This window comes from Notothenia coriiceps, unplaced genomic scaffold (assembly GCF_000735185.1).
Source record: "Notothenia coriiceps isolate Sejong01 unplaced genomic scaffold, NC01 NC01_scaffold00009872, whole genome shotgun sequence".
Lineage (NCBI taxonomy): Eukaryota > Metazoa > Chordata > Actinopteri > Perciformes > Nototheniidae > Notothenia > Notothenia coriiceps.
Window position 1 is genome coordinate 10,924 of NW_011342573.1, and position 21,463 is coordinate 32,386.

General features: G+C 39.0%; 1 protein-coding gene across 3 annotated transcripts in view; it reads right to left on the bottom strand.

The window, feature by feature from the left end:
• Positions 1-359: 359 nt before the first annotated feature.
• Positions 360-21,463, bottom strand: part of LOC104945637 (cAMP-specific 3',5'-cyclic phosphodiesterase 7B) — a 23,235-nt gene continuing 2,131 nt past the window's right edge. The window contains exons 2-13 of one of the 3 annotated variants that reach the window (XM_010771347.1): positions 18,419-18,479; positions 7,562-7,651; positions 6,677-6,840; positions 6,524-6,587; positions 6,274-6,369; positions 5,162-5,262; positions 3,867-4,025; positions 3,684-3,775; positions 2,643-2,787; positions 2,460-2,556; positions 1,418-1,498; positions 360-1,312 (exon numbers count right to left, since the gene is read on the bottom strand). In XM_010771347.1, coding sequence (XP_010769649.1) covers positions 1,104-1,312; positions 1,418-1,498; positions 2,460-2,556; positions 2,643-2,787; positions 3,684-3,775; positions 3,867-4,025; positions 5,162-5,262; positions 6,274-6,369; positions 6,524-6,587; positions 6,677-6,840; positions 7,562-7,651; positions 18,419-18,479 — 1,359 coding nt within the window. In that variant the 3' untranslated portion in view covers positions 360-1,103. Of the gene's footprint in view, positions 1,313-1,417; positions 1,499-2,459; positions 2,557-2,642; positions 2,788-3,683; positions 3,776-3,866; positions 4,026-5,161; positions 5,263-6,273; positions 6,370-6,523; positions 6,588-6,676; positions 6,841-7,561; positions 7,652-11,901; positions 12,573-18,418; positions 18,480-21,463 lie in introns of those variants that run through there. The other 2 variants (XM_010771346.1, XM_010771345.1) reach the window with 2 other exon arrangements.

Genomic DNA, 21,463 nt, shown 5'->3' on the forward strand with positions numbered 1-21,463 from the left:
TAAGTTACAGTACGCTGGTATGGCTGAAGAAAAACACACAGAAACTGTAAAAACCAGTAAAGGTTCAAACATCATTAAAACATAAGATTAACAGACATTTCCTGTTAAGGCTGTGTTGTATATGAGCTGGTAAAGTGAGCATATCCGATAAATAAATGCACCAAATGAGTTGTTGCAAAGGTCACACAAGTGTAACGAGTTAAATGTCCCAATATCAATACTCCTCATAAAAAAGGTACGTACATTGCTTAGATTTTGGCATGTGAAGTGCTGAGGTTGAACATTAAAGTATTTACATATTATACCATTTCTACACAGACATGAGCACAAACACTTTAAAAACATGGCTTCGGTTTGTATTTTCATCATTGGCGAGTTCAGAAACATCCAGCTGACACTTGACATCAGCGTTCAAGCCACTTTGTGTCAGTCAGTAGTTGTATGAGTCAGTAAGTTACACGGTTAATAGAGAAATGTTGTAAAGTTTATAGTACCTTGACATACTAACTTTAAAAACGCACTTCAGTGAAAAGTAGAAGTGACGCACTTGTATGAAAGAGCATCTAATAGAAGTGCAAGCTGTACAAAAAGAGAAAAAAGTGAAAAGAGTTTAATAGAGTTTGTGTTGTTTAAAAAGCAAGGCAGAAATGTTCTTCTTTTTCTTCTAACATTCATTTCTTCACCTTTTCCAGCACAGTCCAGCTGACTCGTACAAACGTTTGGCTTTTTAATGTCTTCGTTGTTCAAGCAGCATTGTGCAAATTCATTTATACCGTGTTCTGCCATAAAAAATAAACGCTCCAATTCACAGGGGATAAGAACGAGGCATGTCTTTTTCAAATTGGTAAATATTTGCTCAGGGTATCCATCCATCTGAAAGTTCAATCTTTCTGCGCCTTATTTTTCACCTCTCAGTGCTACAGCACTCTCCTCCAGCAGAGGGAGCCATTCCGTATGAATGGAAGCCAGACCCCCCCTCCCTGCAGCCTATGAGCAACAGGCTGTGGGAGAAAGACTGCTGAAGGACAAACAAGGAAGTTGATACACACTCCTCTCCTCCGTTTACGAAGGAAGATCAAACACCTCAATAGATAGGAGGAAAATTAAGAGATGCCTTCCACCTCTCCTCCTCCTCTTCCTCCCCCTTCAGGCTCTTCTGCTTGTGAGTCTGAAGCAGTGTTTGCGTATCGCAGGCGGCTCCAGCGTGCCTTGTTCTTGTGCACGTGACCCGTCATGGTGTGGCTGAGAGAGCTGGGCTCAGTGAAGCGGTGCCACTCGTCAAACAGAGGCTCCACGATGTAGGAGATGAACCCTGAGAGAAACAAAGACAGAGGTGAGTCATCTCAGAGTCAGTCGAGGGATAGAATAAGATAAGATGTTTGATGAAAACACAGCTCTTGGTGCTCCTGGTACTCACCTATCTGAACGGCTGGCACAGAGTCAGCCTGCTGGTTACACAGAGGACTGATCTCCATGTCAAACTTCCTCTCCAGGTCTCCTGTCGGGTAAATTCAGAAAACACTCTCCAGATGAGTAAAAGAGAAGCCATAACAAACATGATGCTGATGCAGCCTATCATAACATGTTCAGGGTGGTATCTTTACTGACAAATGCCAAAAGAGTAATATAAGTATATTTTAAACTGCTTAAGCCTCAACATTTGCCTTTATCATTTTCAGTATGGATGCTCCAATGTAATTTCACCGAGCGATTACCATTCCCGATTTTTTAAAAGTCTGTCCTGCCGATTTTCGTACTAAATAGTTAATACTATAAGTGACACCATACAAAAACAAATGAAAAGCCAATTGTATGTTCATAATAAAACATTGACTTAAATAACTTACATTCTCTCCAAAACTGCTTCAAGGACCTTCTTGTTGTCAAATCTTTTTTTTAAGGTTGACCTCCAGGGCTTGATACAAATTGCGAGTTTTATGTCTTCCTTCACTCGCAATGAAAATGTCAACATGTTGTGTACGCGACGTCAAACTATCTTATTAACGGGTAACTTCACCGGCAACAAAACGTACAAACCAATCAGTTTACAATCAGCCGGTTTCGAGGGGTGGCCGGTCGGGCGATGCTCCTAAAATGACTTTTTTACCAAAATGAATGTGAACAAAAGACCATTTCTGAGAGGATCTGCTTCCAAGTCCTATTTTCGACTTGGAAGCTTCAAGTGCGCTGATATATCCTACTTAGTGCTAGATAATACAACGGTGCGTGAAAACCAAACAAACAAATATGTCAGAAGGATATTTAAGTCTAATATTTACGAATGTATTTGGGAAATGTGGTCTTTATAGGAGTGGTTGCTAAACCAGTATGTGAAAATGAGGCTATAAATCATTTCCACTGTGTGCAAACACTAGTAGTAGTGAAAATGCTATATGCAGTCCTACTTAAAAGACAAAGTAGTTTTTATTTTTGTCTTCTTTAAGACACACTTTACTCACCCTGCCTGTAGAATTCCTCACACACCCTCTCGCTCCACTGTCTGCTCAGCTCCCAAACCCGACACGGATTACAGACGTCAGCGCACTTCAGAGCGATCTGCAGCAGAGACAGAGAGATTATACAAACTGTGCAGCCACGCTAGCTTTACTGCAGAACTTTGCAGAGCAGCGTGAGGGACGTACCTGCAGGATAAAGTGTCTGTGTGAAGCCAGCTGAAGGTCCAGGTCCTGGTTGTCCAGATGTTCTCTGAAGGTGGACAGGAACTCGTTCTGCCGGCTGATGTCTGTGGCGAGGATGAGAGAGCCCAGCTGCTGCTCGATGTCCTGCCTGCAGAGGAGAGGGGAGCACCACTGAGACCAAACATCAAAACCACTGATACCTGATCTAATGTATTCTAAACCTACACAAACAGATGTGTTTTTTGGGAGATGCTGTCCATTTCTTTAGTAAGTTATCATAGGCTGCCCTTTCTACATACTTTTTTTTTTAAAAAGTCCTTAATGAATAGCTGTGATGGTGTTCTAGTACAGACCCTGACCTGTTACCTAACGCTGGAGGTCGGTGGATGAAAAGAGATTGTGATGCCACATGTATCATGATTACTTAAACAAATCAAACAAAGTGATGTGTGTAGTTGTGTGTGTTAAAACTCTAAGCAGGTTCCCTGATAAGTTAAAAAGAACTCTAGAGCAGGAACACCAAAGTTATGTTTGCAGTAGACGTGTCTTTTCAGAACAGTTTGAAAGTTTGAGACTCGATCACTAAGTTGACATTTGATTTATAATTCAATGTGTGGACAATGCAAACCTTTATTTTCTCGGATTAAAACAGGTATTTCTGCACATTTGAGATCAAGATTAGGTTACGTTTATATTATTGGTACAATTTCATCATATTCAAATTACATTTAATTTAAATGATGGTTTTATTCCAAGCGACCTTAAAATAAGCGCATTCAACTATTTGTAAGATATAAACTCAAAAAAGCAGAAATCCTGCAAGTACATTATATTAGTTTCGAATAAGACAAAGCATTTTAAGTGCTATGTAGGGAAGTTATAATTCTTATAATACATTTTTTTTTTTTATTTCACAAGTTGTCATGGTTTTTATACTACAGAAGACCTGGATACACATCAGTTCTGAAGTCAAATTCTTCAATACGAGTGGTGAATCCTACTAAATTATCTGTTCATGTTGTGTGTTTTTGTCAAAGTTCTTACGAGATGTCAGCCGGCATGTGGGAAAGCAGTCCGGACTCTCGCAGCATGCCCACGGTGGATCTCCAGTGGTGACTCTCCAGCACAGACGTGTTCTGTGGAGACACACTCAGTTACAGGCCGAACACCACAACTAACACACAGTTTAGCCCGAGTACTGACACACGTGAGCCCAGCTGTGTTTACCTGGTAGAGGGAGGCCAGGTGGTGTCGGGTCTTGATGAGGAACGGCTGGTTGACTCCGGGATGGTCCACGTCGTGAGCGGCTGCTGCCATCAGAGCCAGGAACACGTCCAGAGGACTCAGCTGCTCCGCCAGCTGCAACACACCAAGGTCATGTTGTTCCTAATGTAGGAGGGACTCTTGATAATAACAATAAAACCTTACTTTGAAATCACTTTTTATACAATGTTGCACATAACACAAGATAGACAGATCATGACACGAAAGACCTTCGAATCCAGTCAGAGGGTGAAATATATTAGCATACCCCAACCCTCCCTTATATTGTAAAGCGACTTTGAATCAGAGAAAAGCGCTATATAAATCAAATGTATTATTATTATTATTATGTGTGCATGCGTGATTTCAAGGAGTTAAAAATAAGTTTACAATACAATCAATAACATTTTAAAATCCAAAAGTGAACAACTGCTAACCAACTCAAAAAGCAAAGCAAGACAGATGTAAGACGCACTTCATAAAACAATTGAAATAAATTATATATATATATATATATATATATAAAATATATATATATATATATATATATATATATACAGATAACAAAGAAACACATTCAAATATGAAGATGCCATGAAGAGCTTATAATTGTTTAATTACCAAATAAAAAAGTATATTTGATTCTGATATTGAATAATTTGACATTAAGGTGAAACAATACAAAACAAATATTGTTTTCTGATATTGATAACAGACATATATTTATGTCACAGGTTGAGGATAAATGCTTGATAGTATGTAAAAGGGCAAAGTGGCGTATCGATCAGACAAGCAGCATTTTCTATTTAGAGTGTGTATGCTGTTATCTAGGTAAACACTGGTGTATTGTGATGTTGTATTTATGCAAGTGCTTTTAACAAAATAGGTGCATCACAAAGTGCTTTACAGAGCAACAGATGACACAAAAGCAATTACTGTATGGAGGGATAGATACTCTTAATCCTGTCAGAGGGCTTCAGGGCTCTCTGCAGGCGGAGGATGGATGTGTGCTCGGCTCTAAGTGAGCGGGAGTTCTCCCTCGGGAAGGAAGGCTAATAGAATATGTCAAGAAGGACCTCAGGCCCATTGAAGCCTTACAGTGTGTGAGTGAGTGAGTGAGTGAGTGAGTGAGTGAGTGAGTGAGTGAGTGAGTGAGTGAGTGAGTGAGTGAGTGAGTGAGTGAGTGAGTGAGTGAGAGAGAGAGAGAGAGAGTGTGTGTGTGTGTGTGTGAAAGAGAGGTGAGTGTGATTCTCGATTACCTTTGGCTCCTTCAGGTAGCAGTACATGGCTTGGGTGACATCAGCTGCATGGACAGCATTGTGATAGGGATTCTGGGAGTGGTAGTCCTCTTGCACCATGCCTGGCAAGACAGATTAAGGTTAAACCCTATTTACATTTTGACTGTGATTGTCTGAGTCATTGTAGTATATGAATGTATGTCTACAGTATGTTGTATTGAGTGGTGTTTAGTAAACATGAGTATCTGGGCCTCCGGTGTCCTCTCGTGGACTTTACTTCAGCACCTACACTGAAGTGTATTCCAATGATGACCCAGAGGCATTCATTGAATGATGTAAGGTTATGTAATATCTGAGACTATAAAAAGAGATTGTATTGGATGATTGAGGCCTTTCTTGCAAGTTAACGCCCAAAATCATATGCTCCTGTCTCCAGGCTTCTTCTTGAGGTGTCCTTAAGTTATGAAATCACACAACATTATATGTGTGATGAGCATTATCCGATCTACACACAAATAATTAAGCTTGATGTTTTAATCCACATTTTGACCATTATAAAATGATCAGCTCTCAATTCATAACATTGTGTTGCTATGGGCAAATCATTGAATTAATTTTAAAATCAGTACAAAGAGGTTTTAATTTAAGGATCTACTCTAGTCTTCTGTGCAAACATGTGTAAAGATGGAGTAAAGTTACTTAAACAAAATGTAAATGATGCCTGTTACATAAATAAAAAGATCACTGTAAAACTGGTATTTTTCATTTATATTATAATGCTTGACATTACTTTGACTTGGTGTGGATTATTGTCTATTGATAACATTATCTAGGCTTTTTAAAGAAAAAACATTTTAAAAAAAAAGATTTTAGTAGTTGTGAATGTTGAAAAGATAAGAATCTAGATTCTAGAGTAAACCACACAAAACAAAAGGACGTATAAGGACATACAAATGCTCACTTAGTTTCCATAACAAAAAAGGTTTTTGTCTCCAGCGGTTCTTATAACAATATGGTAGGCTCTTTTGCAACTTAAAGTCAAACTATAAGTGTCCACTTTTAAATCTTTTTTTATTGGAAGCATGGCGGGACAGAGGGTGGATGTGTGATGCGGACACTTGCTTGCCACTTACCGAGAAACCTGTGCAGTTTGACCATGTCCAGCTGGAAGTGGTGAATGAGACCGTAGACATTGAAGAGATGGCACATCAGAGTCACAAGGCTGTTGCCTACAGCGCACAAATTCAATATATATTTAGAGCATTGAATCTAAACTCAAACTGTAACAAAACAAAAACAATGCTATTATAAAGTTAAACTGGTGAAGGAATATGGTGGGTGAGGTAATACATCTGTTTAACTTAGTAGGAAAATCTCTCTTACCATTTGTAAGACGATCGAAGAGGAAAATGTCAAAGTTCCATGTGCCGACTTTTGACAGCATGTGCTGAAAAGAGAGAGTTTTCAGAACTGATTTGTGATTTAAACTTGACATATTCACATATCTACAATAGTTTGCAGTAAGTGTGTTCTTACTGCGGCTTGTCCCAGGTAGTTTTTGTCCAGTAGGTGCAGGGACCCCGGGGAGTTGGGCATCGCCCCCCTGAGCACCCTGGAGGCGTGGCAGTACCTCTGAAAGCTCAGCTGACGCTTCACCTTCCTCCTGGTGCCGGACTCTACCCCCCCCTGCTGGGCACTGGCTGAAAATACAAATACATTAACAGTCCCTGCAGAGTAACTAACAAGGAAATGCATCACTGACACAAAAGCATCTTTATAAACAGTTTTAAGATTTCATAGATTGTAATATATATTGTAAACACTTTAAGTTTAGCTAACGAGCCCTTATTCCAAAGATGTGGATAGCTTATTGCCCTATTTCATACATCTCCATCCTGTCTCATGATTGTTTTTGTATTTGTAATCATTTTGTCAATAAATTCATTGAATTATATGTGGTGCTTTCTAAGGATTAAGATTTATATTGCACGTTTACCCTGATTCTGCTTCGCTTCTGTATTGACAGAATGCAGTGAATGACGCATCAAGTTTGCCAACAGCAATAATTAATTAATGAAAAGTTCCTTGTATGTTGCATTCAGCGCACCAAAAATCAATGGCTGATTCTGTCTAAAAGAACACATTTTTAGCCTTCAAATTCCTCTCTACAAAATCAAATGAGCAGTTAGTCAATTGGTAATTGCTGCTATTGATAAATGGAGTATATTGTTTTGTATTTAAATAGGTTAAGTAGGGATGGGACGACAGAATTTATCGCAGGTCATGAAAGAAAATAACAAAATGTAAGGGAAAGTGATTCCAGTATGTTCAGTGTCATTTTAACAGTTTAAAGCATTTTTGAATGGAATAAAATGATGAATCACAATTATTATTATTTTTTTTTAAAATCGTGACACGTACTTTTGAGGATTCTCAGGTCAATCTGCGGGTAGGAGCCTCGTCTCTCAACCAGCAACACACCAGCATGACCAGTGTTCACTCTGCCATCAGCTGCACACAGACACAAAGAAAGACAGAAGCCATTATAAATACATGTTGTTATATCAATGTCAAGTTGTGTTCTCTTTTGACAAACATGCTCAGATAAAACCTACGAATCAAAACTTCCCAGGAGGATATAGAGAGGTGAGTGAAGTAGATCTGAAGAAACGGAGGAGCAAAGCGAGCTGAAGTTTGATGTGTGAACGATGAGTGGAGCAGCGCGCGGGATGAGAGAGGACAATGGGGGCAAAGTGTTCCCTGGTTGTAGATGTTCACATAATAAGCCTCATAAAAGCAGATTTAGAGTCTCTGTTAGACCCCGACTCTCTGAAACAAGAGGATCTTTGACATCGCTGCGTCACCAGGACATAATGCATCTGGTCCAACTTTGCCCGAGGAGATGGGATGTCACGCCACTGTGCAGCTGTTATGGTGTCGCTTTGATTCTGTTCCTGCACTTATTAATGATGTTCTTACCGTACCGTCACACTGATGCCGATTGGTCCGAGTCATTCATTATAAAACGTGGGTGAGGGCTCCGTGTGTTTTGTAACTAAGGAGCAGCGTTCTTGATTTTCGGCTAGAAAAGACTAACGGCCCGTCTACACTACAGGCTTCGAAAAATGCTTTCAACGCTTCGCCCATTAACTTGAATGGGGTGACGTAGAAGATTTTTAATCTTCGCCGAACTGCATTGGGGAGCATGGCATGGCTTTGCAAGCATCACGAGCATCTATCGGCATCAAAAGTTGAACAATGTTCAACTTTTGAGGCTCGATGCTTGGCATCAGCCAATCAAATCCTGTTTATGCAAATCCCGTTAGTGCAAGCGCAGCCAATCAAAACCGCGTGCAACGCTGAGAGAGCCAGACCGCAGTCATTTTCCTCCATATTTCCAAACGAGATATTACGGGTAGCAAATCCACCAGTTTTCTTACGACCAAAACTGTACCGTTTACCATGGCCAATACACAAACCGGAGGAACCAGGCATGGAGGGAGGTGGCAGAGACAGTGGGTGAAACTGGTAGGTTTTTCGCCTGTTTTGAGAGTTTATATCCAGTTTACTTCGTTTTAACATTGCTATTGCTTTGTATGTCGGGGGCGGGAGATTCATGTGATTGGTTGTTGGTCGCAAAAAATCGCCAAGCTTCAGACATGCCCAGCTTCAAGATTTTTTCATGCCTGTAGTGTAGACGGGCCGTAAGGTTTTCTATATGAGTTTGAATGTAAAACAAGAAAAGGGCTGGGCGTTTTAATATTATATCAATATTGTTTTACATGACTAGATAAAGTCTGACATTTTGGATACTGTGGAAGCTCATAAGTGGGTTTTCCTTGTTTTAGAGACTGGATTAAATTAAAGGGATGACATGTTCTGCACATAACAGTGTGCAGTGTGCAATCACTAAGTGTTCCCACTTAGTGATTGCACATAACAAATGATTATTAAAATGTCATTGTCTTCATATTTTGTAAACCAATAGTCAACCCTAAAAAATAATTGCAAAATTGACATAGGAGTTTTTAATAATAAATATTAAGATGTTTTTCCTACATATTTCTTAGCCAAAAATAAATAAATTGAAGTAACATTTTTGACAAATGAAAGTGCATTTTCTTCCTTAATGGATATAAAGCCTTTTTTATCTATACACATTTTTCCCGCAGAAAAGTACCCTTCTTTTTTTCTCATCCTTTTTGAGAGCACATATTAAACAGGAGAGGCCACACAGCCTCACAGAGTCCTTCAACACTGAATACGTCCTCCATTTAAAATGGACAACTCACACAGCCAAGAGTCCAAGAACAAGACAGAACTGAGGTCCAAAGCACACACAGTACCTTTTCACTTGAATAAACTGAAAACTATGGGAACACTGAATAATTTAAAGATCAGATGTGAGGAACTGGAGCGTATTTTGTCCCAGGAGTTACCCGCTAACATCACCTCTGTGACTTACAGCATCTAAACCACCTTAATGGACCTGGGGTCACCGTGGTAACTCTCTCGGGTCGCCAGATCTTGAATTGTGAGTTGCCAGAGTTGCCAGAGTGGAGGAAAGTGTTTTTTGGTTGTGTGTGTGTTGCCCAGGATAGGCAGCTATGCATAAAAGATACAGTGGAGAAGTGGCATCATTCCTTATTTACTATGCTTTGTAAAGTTCAACATACAAATATAAACAGCTTCTGGGAAGTGGCTCAGCCTGGTGAAGTGAGGCAGAAGAGTTTGAACAAAAAAGAGAGAAAAAAGAGAGAAAACCTGTTTGTTTTTTTACCTGTGGGTGGAGGCACAGAGAGAGGGAAATACATAACATGGAAACCCCCCCCACCTCCCAAAAAAAAGACAACCCTGTGGCTCTCCGCCTTCACTCGTGCTCATTTTCATCAGTCCTCTCCTCCCGTCTCCAGATACTTCTCGCCCTCTTTCTAACCCCTCAATCTTCCCATCATCCTTTATTTCTTCCTGGTTAACAACAACACCCGCTCTCCCTCTCTCTTCATTACCTTCCTCTCCCTTTAACGCTGTGTGGTAAATAGGTTATTGTCTCTGCGCGGCGCAGAACTGGGTCATTTACGATGAATCGGTAGGAAAGGGTGTTAGTAGACGGCGATTGCACGTGTCCCATCATGTGGTCGTGAATAAACACCAACTGCATATTCGCACAGGAGGTTCTATCCGAGATTACACACATGGAATGGCGCGTCTGGTAGGGCCTTGGCTTTCTAACAAGCAGCCCACATTCCAATGATATCCTGTTATAGGATAATTGTAATATAATTCAATTTAAAATAAACAGATACTGGTTACATCACAGGGCTGAAAGCAGTGACATTTGGGTATTTTTACTTTAAAATTAATGTACGATTTGCCTATGAGCAATAAAAGTTGCCGGTTAATTATCTAACAATTGACTAGTCGACTAATTGACTTATCATGTCAGCTCTATTTTAGCAGTTTACTTTTTTATTGTCACATCTGAACACAAAACGCAGAAAAGTTTTAATAAATGCCGAACTTTACAGGAAATATATATATTTTTTTTTATCCAGAGAGCTCTTCTTCATTAGTGATATATGTTTTAATGTAAAAAAAAAGGCAGATATTTAATACATTTCTTTAAATGTGTGGAAGATGGAATAAGCCGTTTTCCTTGTAGGCCTGGGGCACGATGTGAAACTCTTAAACTGTGTGCTTTTTCTACCTAAACGTTCCTATAAATACTGCTCTTTTTCAGCCCTTTAGACCCTTGGAAATGTCATGATGACTCACTATCGCCGCTGATGGGTTATCTCATCGTGTTTTGACACACGTTTTATGCAGTGAAATCAAACAGCGTGCAGATAGCCGCTCTGTAAGGAGTCACAGTACGGATGAGGTCATCGCGATGCTGAGGGAAAGTCACCGAAAAGCGTACACTTGTCCGTTTTCCACCTTATGAGTCAATGCTCGCAGACAGGTAATTCCCCACAGTATGAATCATCACTAAAGCGTGTCAAGATTTATAAGTGGAATATTCCTTCGCTGTTATCTGATTACTGATTAAAGTGTTATTGCAAGTCTTGTTAATATGCTAAAATAAAAGTTATCGTTAAAATGTAAATCATATCTATACATTGTCAAATATAAGATGAACCTATTTGCTGTCATTACTGTTGATTTTAAACATTTGTTTAAAGTAAAATAATTCCTTCTCTCTGGAATTCATCACAGCAGACTATCAGCAGTGTTACTTTGCGTCACCAGTGTTGTATTCCAGACAGACGGACTCGGCTTGATTGATGGCGTCACATCAGTGTCATCAGTTTCATCAGAACAGCTCGGCAGATGGTAGCACACTGTCATTAGAGCACAAATCCCTCACTCCACTGTCTACTCTGACCGGCGTCTCAAAAGCTCTTAACTTCGCCTCGACCCACATCACTTACAAACACGCAAAATACAAACACGTCAAAAATGAAAACGTGACAAAGATTCAATAGTCAAACAATCAAATGCAAACAAAAAAAAGGCCGGAAAACCCTTATTCAAAGAGTGACCTACCAGTAAACGAGCACTGTTTTGTAAAGATAAATTATACAAATCATTGAAAATCCTGTAGGAATGTGCCCAAAGAATTTCGATGAGAAGCCACACTCTGTTTTCCTTACAGTTAGCGTTCCAAATGAGAACGTACATTAAACATTAAGTATTCATGAGATACCAACTCCCTGTAGATCTACTGTATTTGTAACATGTATTATGGGCAAGACATTTACCTTCCAGATGAGCGCTCCCGTCTTCAACGCCTTGTTTCACCTCCTCTACCTCCTCTTTCTCTGATTCCACCCAAGTGCTCGTCTGGCTCTTCTCTGGCCCCCGGGGGCCCCCCCTGCGAGCCCTCCAGACGGACCTGAGCTGCCGTATGAGAGCCGGCAGCTCCAGGGCCAGCGAGAGGCCCCCACAGGTGATAGGAGGTGTCCTTAGAGACCCCCAGACTGGCGGGCTGGGAGCCTCATCCGGACAGACCCCCACATCGACCCCGAGACCGGAGTCCCGCATCCGGAGATCGGGACCCCAGAGCCCCTCCAGGACTGGCATCCTCGCACCCAAAGACAACGGATGAATGACAGCGAGGTGCAAGGAAGGGAAAGATCAAAGTAAAAAAGGGGGAGACAAAGAAGGATAGTGAGAAACAGAAGAGGAGAAGAAGAAAGAAGAAAGGGGGAGAAGCTCACCATCCATAGGTGAGGAAGAGGAGAGACAGAGAGATAGTAACAAGTCAGAATGTAGGACAGAAGAAGAAAGACTGCTCAGTAGCAGGAAAGACAGAGTGACAGAGGAATTAGAAGCAGATGGAAGCAGAGTGATAGAAAGACTGAGGGTGAGGAAGCAGGAGAAACAATGTAAGGATCTGTCTCTTTCCCTCTCACTGACGGTCTGCTCCCTCCTTCTGCCGCATTCCCTCTCCTCTCTACGGTCTTACTCGCGCCGGTGTTGTTGTGGAGTCAGAAGCCCCTCCTCTCCTCTCTCACTCATATGTTGCTACACCGACAGCAGACCAATAGGATGTGTGCGAGCAACGGAGGGGCTTGGCTCCACGGTTTCACGGTCAGGTGATGTCCGTGAGAGTCATTTCATCCTCACACAAAACCTTTGTTGTCTAATATTAAAAGCTAGAGTGGGTAATGTATGAAACACACCTTTTATCTTTAGATTTGTTTCGATACGACCAGTGCCTTTATTGGATTGACAGCGATGACACAAATTGTCCCAGGCCGAATTCAAACCCGGGTCCACTGCAAGCCCCAGTCCATGGTCCAAGAGTCTTTATATCCGGACAATAATTCATCAATCAAATGCTTTGAGGGGGAAAAAAAGACAAAAATCCAGTTGATGAGGTCGGGGAAGGACTCTATCCTATCACTTCATTTTGTCGAAATTAAATAAGATAAGATAAGAAGTACTTTATTGATCCCAATTTGGGACATGTTTGTGTTGCAGCAGCATAAAAAGACATGGCATTGTACAATACAAATGTAAAGACTAGAAATAAACAAGAAAGTAGAAAATATGTTGAATTACAAAATGTACAGTAACCAATATAAAGCAAGTTATTATGTAGGCATGGAATATTAAGTATTAAAAAGTAAAATATGTAGCAGAGTTTATATTTATATGTTTACGTTATTTATGATTATTGTGGGGGCTTTGGAAAGAGATCTAAAGGGAGGGGCTGTGAGAGTGGCCAACTTGATGACATTCCTATTAGATTAAGTGACCGATGGAGAGAGTGCTGCTTTTGTGATGCTTTAGTTTATTAGATAAAACCGAACACAATTTATAAATACTTGCTTTAAAAAAGGGGCTGTACCGAGCTTTTACAATTTTTTCATCATTTCCATAGAGTATTATTTATTAAACAAATTAGTTTAATATCCGAGTTTGTCAGTGATAGAAGTGTGCGTACCTTTTTTTTTCTTGAGCGTACAAGCTCCTTTACACACTTATTTCCAGGTACACTGAATCAGTAAAAGAATGTCGAATGTTCATATACTACACTGAACAAAAATATAAATGCAACACTTTTGTTTTTGCTCCCATTTTTCATGAGATGAACTCAAAGATCTAAAACATTTTCTATATACACAAAATAACCATTTCTCTCAAATATTGTTCACAAATCTGAAAAAATCTGTGATAGTGAGCACTTCTCCTTTGCCGAGATAATCCATCCCACCTCACAGGTGTGGCATATCAAGATGCTGATTAGACAGCATGATTATTGCATATATTATATAAAAGGCCACTCGGAAACGTGCAGTTTTGCTTTATTGGGGAGGTCTTGGGGGGTCCGAAAACCCTAGGGTTAAACCCTAACCCTAACCCTAACATGTCACCCATTCAGCATGTTTGGGGTGCTCTGGATGCTCTATACGACAGCGTGTTCCAGTTCCTCAGGGTCTGGGGGGGGTCCGAAAACCAGTCAGTATCTGGTGTGACCACCATTTTCCTCACGCAGTGCAACCCATCGCCACTCTGAAACGTGCAGTTTTGCTTTATTGGGGGGGTCTGGGGGGGTCCGAAAACCAGTCAGTATCTGGTGTGACCACCATTTCCTCACGCAGTGCAACCCATCTCCTTCGCATAGAGTTGATCAGGTTGTTGATTGTGGCCTGTGGAATGTTGGTCCACTCCTCTTCAATGGCTGTGTGAAGTTGCTGGATATTGGCAGGAACTGGAACACGCCGTCGTATACGCGATCTAGAGCATCCCAAACATGCTCAATGGGTGACATGTTAGGGTTAGGGTTAGGGTTTAACCCTAGGGTTTTCGGACCTCCCCAGACCCCCCCCAATAAAGCAAAACTGCACGTTTCAGAGTGGCCTTTTATTGTGGCCAGCCTAAGGCACACCTGTGCAATAATCATGCTGTCTAATCAGCATCTTGATATGCCACACCTGTGAGGTGGGATGGATTATCTCGTAAAAGGAGAAGTGCTCACTATCACAGATTTTTTCAGATTTGTGAAAAATATTTGAGAGAAATGGTTATTTTGTGTAAATAGAAAATGTTTTAGATCTTTGAGTTCATCTCATGAAAAATGGGAGCAAAAACAAAAGTGTTGCATTTATATTTTTGTTCAGTGTATATATAAAAAGTGTACTGTGTCCCCTGGTTTTAAACTATCATCTCGAAGCCCTGAGTTTCTTGTTAGCCAGAATTGACACATAAATGATACAGAGGCGTAACATCACTACCTGTCTAAAAAAAGACCTTAATGCAAGCACCATTGAATAAACAGTAAAAAAATCCAGAATTTATCCAAACAAGATTTCCAATTTCTATCAACTCCAATTTAATCCCAAAAAGTCATACTTGTATTTGTGCACTTTTAAGTGTCCAAAAATGAACTGCTTTGAACTCAGATTAACTTAACATTTATTGGAGACTGAAAACAATCTCTTCCTGTTGTCCTTATATATATATATATATATAAATATCACAAACAAACCCAAAGGCTTTCCTGTGGCGGTGACAACCAGACATCAAAAAACACCAACAAAATGAGGTGATTGTAAGACCTGTGTGTTCCTCTTCACATGCAAATCATCATAGAGGATGTTGTGTTACAAGCATTACATTTTTCCATGGAAATATTCCCTTGAGAAAAAAGTCACATGAAGACTAAATCACTGACACCCCCACAGACACCCCCACAGACACACACACAGGCGCAGACAGACACGTAACCTTGAACATCAGATATCAGACACAAGGAGTTGATTGCAAGAAATCATGAGACAAAGAGCGTTTGGATAAAAGATACATTCCGGGAGAAAGCGTGAGAAGCATGTACAGCACGGTTATTCAGTGGAGAGTCATGGCTGTGTACTCAATGAACTCTGGTCATGTGGTAGCTTTGACGCCTCAGCAGATGAGGCTGTACAGTAAAATATTCTATTATAGTCTATGTAGTGATACAATGCGTTATATGTCATATCTAAAACACGGTATCTCAAATGACAAACAGCAACAAATCGATTTATCGGATACGGCCGACATGATTGATTCCAATTTCTTCCTTTAAACTTTGAAGGTACTTTAGGATTATTTAAACCTACACTGACACGTTGTCGTATTACAACTATTTTGCCACTATGTACATTTGTTGGTGCATTTCCTGTGGGGTTGTTATATACAGACTATACGTTTGATGACAGGTAAATTACAAGTCACATCATTAGACAATAGGGTTGGACAATTGGACGAATAATATGAGCAATTATTACATGGCTTAGTTGAATACTCGATTCTGATTGGTCAATTCAGACCACGTGACACGTTGTTAATACCGAACAGACAGACCGCTGTCAAGGACTTATTGACCGTTGTTAAGGACGCTCACATCTGCAGAAAGAAGTCCGTTAGATTTAACTGTATACAGTTTGGCCGAAAAGCAAACTGCATGCAGTTTGCTTTTCTAACTGACAAGACAAGAGCGACAAGAAAACAGCGGTGAAGTAACGGGCAGAAATCCTCCTTTTTACGCAGCGGTCCAGACATAGACATCAAACGGCGACACATATTCAGTTGATATTTACTTTGTCATTAGGGCAGGGATATCTAGATACTTTCCAAGGTTTGACATAATGAATTGTGCTACTTTTAAAGCAAGCAACGATGTTTTCAAATCTGTAATCAAAAAGCTCCTCAAAAACGCTATCGAAACAGTTCCTGCCATTGCTACGTTAGTTCAAACAGTAACAACGGACTATTTTTCTTAGCGGATGCATGTCAAATTAAGTCAATACATACAACAATTTTTTTAATAAATAAAATCATTTTCTAAATCCACAAAAGCATTTCAATTAATATTGGGAGTTATATCGTTACTTTGTTGTGAATGTGGCCATGTAATAAGCGATCTAGATCCCTCCGCTTCGCGTCGGGCTCCTGATCAGCCTGTCGGTGTTATTTTCACCATAATGACCGCGTCGCAGCACATTATCCCTTACTTGGCTGAGTACATCGCCGGTTTAGTTTTTGGTTTTCGTAGTTTTATCTTGCTAAATTATCGCTCTGTCTCCAAAGAAAGAGTGAGAGCCTCCGCTCAGCGGGCAGCTAACTGGATGAATGGAGGGTTTATTTGAACTAAGAGCTGGTGATTAATAGAAAAGCGGAATAGGTAACCAAAACTTTTTTATTCTGTTTATGTCAAGTTTGAATGAAGTGTTCTTTTAATCTATTAACAAGGCAATTAAGCTAGGGTTAGTTTGGTGAATAACTGACATTTGGATTTGAAGGTTTACAGTTTAAAGTAAAATGATGTAAGAATATTTCCACACATTATTTTTTTTTTTCAAGTTATGCATAAAGCAAAAAACAGAATACTGCCAGAAAATATATAAAACTTTTTTATATTTTTTCAGAGGATGAGCATCATAGGAGGAAATGACATTGTAAGCATCAGTTTGGACCTACTACTTTAAAGCAGATGTGTGTCTGTAGTCGGCGTAAAGAAGTGGAATTATTTGCCGAATGATTTAAAGGGCTGTAAGAAAATGTCTATGTTTAAGAAAATGTAAGAAAGGTTAATTAGACAGTTTGAAGTTCACTTTTGATTGTGTTCTGGTTTTTACTTTTTTATGGTTATTTCATTTCTTTTTTTCTTTTAAGAAGGGGCAGGTAAAATAAGATTGTCTTCGCCTTGCTCCTTTCCAACATGTGCTATAAAAAACAAACAAACAAAAAACAACCATTATAAGTGTACATGTTTTGTAAAGTGTACATGTTTTGTTTTTATATTACTGCCATGTGTGGAATAAACAAATAAATACATCTTTAAATGTTTTAGTACTACAAAGGGCTAAGAGATCACTAGAAACATCTAACTTGTGTCTGTACCAAAATAAAACAGCTGTTGCCCTTTACTATTACACAGACCGGATGTGGTTTAAGCGAATGACAGGCAGCAACATTATCACCAGATAAAGTGATTAGTGTATTTAATCACACCACACGCTGTTTGTATCAGCAGCAACTAGACTAATTCCAACTTGGGACATAAAGACATGACGACTCTAAACAGCCCTACAACCATGAAAGGGTAAAAACAGCCTTTCATCATTACAAAGTATCGTAACAGTGTCAACGACAAAGGAAACTATTGTTTTCTGGTTGCCCCCGGCGAAAATAGCCATCTGTGTGAGATTTATAGATGAGAACATGGGATTTAGGTTGGAACAAAATAAGTGCAGGAAACAAACCTAGCTGTGTGAAAATAAATGAAATGAGAAAAATATGGATGGCACAGAGCAGCCCTGAACGACTGCCGGCTCCAAAACAAACCCTTATTTTTGATTCTCCATAATGATGCTACTTGACACATTTTTCTGGCAGAAAAAAGTGGGTCGGTGTCATGTCTAAAGAAAACATTGGCAAGTGTTTGTATCTGTGTTTGCGTTTATATTTCAGGGAACATTTAAACAAGCTTGTCATAATGAATATGTAGCGACATTACAAGGTCTTAGACTGCAGTTATGATAGACAGCTACCCTGTATGGCCTCCAGTCCAGACACTACTTGAAAAAACATGGCATGAGTAAAACTAAACATTTACTCTTACTGTATCGAGCAACACTGTTATCCAACAAAACCCATTCAACCAGACAGAAGATAGTCTGCATAGACAGCAGAAACAAACCTCAGTGTTGACGGACAATGATACGGGGAAATTATATATAATAACAATCTTCTGCACTGCGGTATTCAGGTCAGTTAGCGCTTACTTACCCAGCATGCAAACTTCTATGGCATCCTGCTCCGACCTTTTAAGTGCGACTGCTCCACACCTCTGTGGCAGAGAGAGAGGGGGAGAGAAAGAGAGAGCAGCAGGATTACTATTACAACACCCCGAAATACACACTGCTATCTAGGAGCATCAATTAACCTCGCTAAGGAAATAGAAACTGTGTGAGAAGTCACGGTGACCCTACTCACACACATAAACCCCTCTCACACTGATGTGCAAGTCCCCACTGTTTCCACACCAAATCTCACCTTTACTATTCTTTCTCATGCGAGCCAAATCGAAAAAAAACATAAATTATGATGCTAATTCTGAGTGATTGTGATAAAAGAATGCAAATAACTGAATCTTGAGGCCATAACATGATAATCAGTTTGACTTATTTATTTAACTTTTGTGACAACTCACCAGCTGTTGTGGCGACGTTTGAGAGTTTCTGACCTTCATGTTTGGCTCAGGGTTCTTAAGTAGTCTTCTTTTTTTTTTTTATTAAAAAAGGGGTTTTTGTGTCAAGATCAACTCACAAGTTTTTGTTTTTTTAAATAACATTTTGGTAACAAACCAATGTACTGTAACAGATCAAATCACTCAATTGTACATCCCATTAATATTATGTTTCCATCATGACCCAATCTTATGGGCCGTTTGTGTTCATACTTTAGTGACGTATTCACCAACATAATGGCATGCTGTTGAAATTACTTAAGGACCCAATTAGAGTTAAGGTGATTTTCATTTTTGATTTAAAGAAACAACTTAAATATGTTTAGAACAAACCCTTTAGAGCCCAATGTGTCGTCTTAAATGTGCTTTCATTGTTCAAAAATATTCAGTCAACCATTATTAAGCAAACAACAGCAGCACATTCTTATGTAAGCAGCTAGAAATAGCACTATGATAAAAAAAAATCAGGTCCAACCTAAGCTCAAACATGAGAGCAGTTTCGGGCACAAGCCTAGATAATAAACTGCATTTTATCTGTAATATTGAATCATTAAATATTCTAAGAGATGTACAAGCTACAGTGAAATGAATTGCTGTAACAGATACAGCTCTGGAAGAAATGAGAATACTCCAAATGTCTTAAATCTAAATCTCTTATGGCAGCCATTCCATTCCAATGTCTGTTGAATTACAACACCGAGACATTTTGTCAGTAGCTTATAGAATACAAAAATAAATGTTAATTTTACTCAAACACATACCAATAAATAGTTAAACCAGAGAAACAGAAAACGCTGCAGTGGTCTCATAATTCTTTTCAGAGATGTATATGACACAATCTCAAACAAGCGCCATCTAATGCCAAATGTTCCAAGCATAAAAAAAAAGAAGTCATTTTATAAGGTTATATAACAGGTCCACATTAAAAATATAAAATAATAATAATCTGGAAATTAGGGCAGAACAGACCTGATTCAAGCGTAAGATCATTTTGACAAACAACAGTCCAATAGGCCTAGGGTAGAGAACCAAAGCTTGAAATAGTACTGGATTTGTTTGTTTTTTAACGAATCATATCGTCTTACAAATTGATTATCCCATCAATTTCTGAGTCTTGCCTGATCAAGACTTATGCTGTCTTGTTCAAGTAATGCGTGTTGACAGAAAAATCTTATCATCAATCTCTAGCTGAAAAACCAAACAGAACCTTGACTATCTCTTTCTGATGAGTTTAAGCTGATAAGGCACATCAACAGTGTGGTAATCTGCCATGTAACCCTTATCTGAGGTCAGTTTCTAAGCCGTGTCACAATACATATCCTGCTGAATTTCAAGCAGACTTAGCTTAGTACATTTCCCAAATGAGCTCATCTATTTCTAATAACTAGTAAAGCCTGTAATAGTTATGATGGCTCAGCATCTGTGTGCATAGTAAACAAGAGAGAGAGTTGATTGAATTCACTAAGAAGTATCGGTTTAGAGAAACATGTACATATTTGATAGGGCTGCTCAATTAAAAATCTTATTTTAAATCGCAATTACGATTTTGGCTTGCAACGATTACGAAAAGAACATAATCAAATGTTTTTTTTTTAAAGAATGTAAACTATTTTTTTTATTGGTTTTTCAGTTGAATTATACTTAAAGTTCAGGGTAAGCAACTGTTAAAAATATTCTGTTCAAACATTTTTTCTTTCAATAAATGGATGTTTTCAAAGTAAATGGATAATCGTTTTTAATAATCGTGATATCAATTATTGACCCAAATAATCGAAATTATTTGATTTTTGCCATAATCGAGCAGCCCTAATATTTGATAGAAACCAGGTACCCCAGCTGACCTGGTGGAGACATAACAAGTGCTCTATTATCTCATTACTTTTGTATAATGTCTCCACTCTGAAGGAAATTGTTATAAAAGTGTATCTTAAGTAGGAGGATGTACAAAATGAGCACACTGTTGTTTACAAGTGTAGCCCAGTTATTCCCTAGTTTAATCAGGGAAGGGCCCTGAGTTCGTTAACTCAATAAATCTAATTTACAATAGAAATAATGTAATGTTGTCTTATTTCTCTTAAATTATCCTGTTTATATTTGACCAATGTACCCTTTGTGTTATCTTGAGTCCCTTTAAGCACCTTTAAGTACTGTAACTTTGCTAGTATTAGATTATGTCTACTCTACTATAACATATACACACTGAACAATTTAGCTGAGTGACATATCAAATAAATATATATTTAAATGTGTTGAGCACAATGACACTTTACCTTAAACACATTAGTTTAAATACCTCTATTGATATAAATCACCAAATATCACACTGGAATCAGTTTTAGAAATAGAGATCTCAATTCTTTTACTGTATACTTGTGAACAAACAGGAAATAGACAGTCAGAATGTACCTTCAATAATGTCTGATTAATAATCCCTTTAACTGGAAGTTATTAATCATATCAAAATATTATAAGATCACATTTGAATACAATTTCATACCACACACACACACACACACACACACACACACACACACACACACACACACACACACACACACACACACACACACACACACACACACACA